At 39.1% G+C, this 2877-nt stretch overlaps 1 protein-coding gene across 4 annotated transcripts in view; it reads left to right on the top strand.

Moving 5' to 3' along the window:
- The window catches only part of LOC138056440 (uncharacterized), an 11316-nt gene extending 8848 nt beyond the window's left edge, over positions 1-2468 (top strand). For all 4 annotated transcript variants that reach the window (XM_068902227.1, XM_068902229.1, XM_068902226.1 and 1 more), the window contains 6 exons: positions 223-255; positions 614-658; positions 778-828; positions 1185-1223; positions 1362-1439; positions 1775-2468. In XM_068902227.1, coding sequence (XP_068758328.1) covers positions 223-255; positions 614-658; positions 778-828; positions 1185-1223; positions 1362-1439; positions 1775-1882 — 354 coding nt within the window. In that variant the 3' untranslated portion in view covers positions 1883-2468. The remainder of the gene's footprint in view (positions 1-222; positions 256-613; positions 659-777; positions 829-1184; positions 1224-1361; positions 1440-1774) is intronic.
- Positions 2469-2877: the final 409 nt, after the last annotated feature.

Below are 2877 nucleotides of genomic sequence, written 5' to 3'. Positions count from 1 at the left end.
ACAAGATAATGAATACTTGGAGTATTCATTATCTTGTACAGTATTGCTTAAGTATCTTGTACAGTATTACATGGGGTCGAACACAAATCCAGTGGGTGGTGACATCAAGATTTGAACTTGGAACGTTTGCATGCAAATAAAGTGCCCTAAGCCATCTTAAAGAATGTGAAAATTGCTAACTGACGCACTGTACACCAGCCAGTTATGCTTTTCTTTTGTAAGGAAATGGAAGACAAGAGGAAAGGGCAACAAAATGTAAGTATACATGCTGTTCATGGAATGCCTGCTAAATGCCAACTATCTAGGTTTTCTTCGCTGGTTGCACACAGAGTAACAAACTAGTTAATTAGCGCAATTCTTCATTGAGAGGTGACATGAGACACAATGATGCTTTCGCTCTTATCTAATTTTAAAAGGTATAAAGTAAGTGGAGCTCTTCCCTCCTCCACCATCATCACCATTGGCCACGGGCAGGGACAACGGTCGTCTTTTTACTCATCTTTCCTTTTTTATTGAATTTCATCAGATCTGGTACTTATTTTCCGTTTCAATTAAAAGTAGGGGTGTCTGAAAGCTTGACGCTGGATGACGTAACATTTTCATTCACTTTTAGCCTCAAAGAAGGGAAAGTACATTTGAAGCGGCAACTTCAGAGGAGGTAAATAACAAGGCTTGAAGCCGTGGTGATTTAATATTATCTTTCTGGTCTACTTGACGAAAACCAAAGCTGCGAATCTCATTGGAAAGAATTTGGACAATGTATTTTTTCTTTAATAGACAACAACACTATGCGAATGTTTGGAGGAAACGGTGGTTGATACGGAAGAGGTAATGCTATTTACCAGTTTTGTCATGAACCATTTTGTTCGTTGTTTGCAACTCAACCCACTCCATAATTTCCAATAATTACCTAATATGTATGTTTTTCCTGTTGCCATATAATGCAAGAATTGTATCCACGTACATCATGACGAAAGCGGGAAGATCCTATAGAGAAGAAGCCCTGCCCATTTCACGCTAGTCCGAACGCTAAAAAACTAACCGTTGTTATGTGCAATGTGAAAAACACCATGAGGAACTATTCCTTCATATTTATTTACATTAAATTTGTGTTAGATACTTTAATGGACTTTCGTATTACCTTTCCTGAAATATATCATCCAAATCGTTGCGCTTGCTCTTAGGTGCGACAAAAAAGACGCAGGTTCCAGGAAAAATGTCAGGTACAAATTTTCCTCTGCATTTAAAATATTTTCTGGCTCAGCCCTAGCCTAATGCATCTCTATGTAGACAATCGGTTCCTCTGTGTACTACTTCCTGCTAAAAACCTTAGTAATATATAGGTCTCGTTTTTTACGTAGAGAGAAAATGAGGGCAAACGCCAACGCACGGATCATGGTCATTGTGGTGATGATGGCGAGGGCAATGACAGTGGAACTGTAAGTACCTGCCGTAAATGCTATGATAACTTAAAGAAAATTGGATAAATAGTCGTATTGCTCTCAGTCTCTCTCCGGGGTTCCAAAATTTTCAATGAGTATTTCATGATGCTTTTCAATGGTATGAAAAGGCTCAAGCTTATGGAAATTTGGATTTTGACAGGGTAACCATGTCTAGCAGTACTGAAACAGTAAGTAATGAAACAGTCCCCTCTAATGTTGCAAAGTTTGAACCGTTAGAAATTCTTTTGTTAAGGCAACACTTTATCCCGTAGCTCTTACCGAGGGCCACCCTCTCATCATGTACCTTCCATTATTTGTGTTGTATTTTGCAGGTAACATTACACATTCCAGAAGATGAAAACTCGCCAAGATGTTCCAACGCAGAGCAAGACTCCATCCCCACATCAAAAATCTATTTTTTTTTTCATATATCCACATGAAAACACCTTCGTGAATAAGCTATTGACAAAACGTTAAATTGCCTCAAAACTTGAACATTCAATTATTCTCTTTTCCTGCGTAGTTGGCGGTATTGTTGGCGTGATAGACATATGCCTCACGGAGAATGAGGAGGGGCGCTGTGAGATACATCAAAGCTCCCCTCCCCGTTGACCGCTCATTAGTTTGCCTCTCTCGCCTACAATACCACCAATTACACAGGCTATTTTTCTCTTACAAGGTACATTCATCCGGCTACTGGGCTAGTAACAAGCAAATGGAATATCATATGTAACGTGCCACCCATGGCTCGAACAAAAACTTAACTTTTGGCACTTACGTAGCATTTGAAAAAGAAATAAGACAGGGAAAAACAAAACAACGTTGCTGTAATTCAAGGCTTTCGTCTTAAGGGTAAAGCACCGTTTTCGCTGTCTATAGCTTGAAGAATGGATGTAATTAAATAGTCAGGCATAATAGATGAATTCACGTTTTTCTTTCCGATTAATTTGATTGATGTTTTTCTTGTCAAGTTGCAACAAAGACTGTAAAAAGATAATATTAATAATATTAAAAGTGAAGGTTTAAAAAAAACGAATTGCTCTTGTGAACAAGATATGCAGTCCACAGCAAGCACTCGGCTCCTACAGCCCCTGTGAAGCGCAGTAACAAGCCTTTTACTAAATCTTTTAAAACTGCGCACTTTTGTAAATAGTTTGTACGAGGAAAATGCCACACAGCTGTAGCCTATACGCGTACCTCAAATCTCAGCGCTCGCACTAGGCCACTTTTGAATTGGCCGAAAACAACAAGTTATCCCTCTACTTTGCACCCTATGTACGCATACATGGAATATATAGCGTTTTTGCTATTTGACGGCATTTGTAGCGACGCTAGTATTACAAGGGGTCATAGACGACATATATCAGGGGTTTCAATAACTTCTGAAATAGCCGTCTATGATAGCCCATTGAAGGCGGCAGTTTGACAAGTTTAT

Source organism: Montipora capricornis, chromosome 7, assembly GCF_036669925.1.
Source record: "Montipora capricornis isolate CH-2021 chromosome 7, ASM3666992v2, whole genome shotgun sequence".
NCBI classification, from domain to species: Eukaryota; Metazoa; Cnidaria; class Anthozoa; order Scleractinia; family Acroporidae; genus Montipora; species Montipora capricornis.
This window is presented reverse-complemented; position numbering and strand designations above follow the sequence as displayed.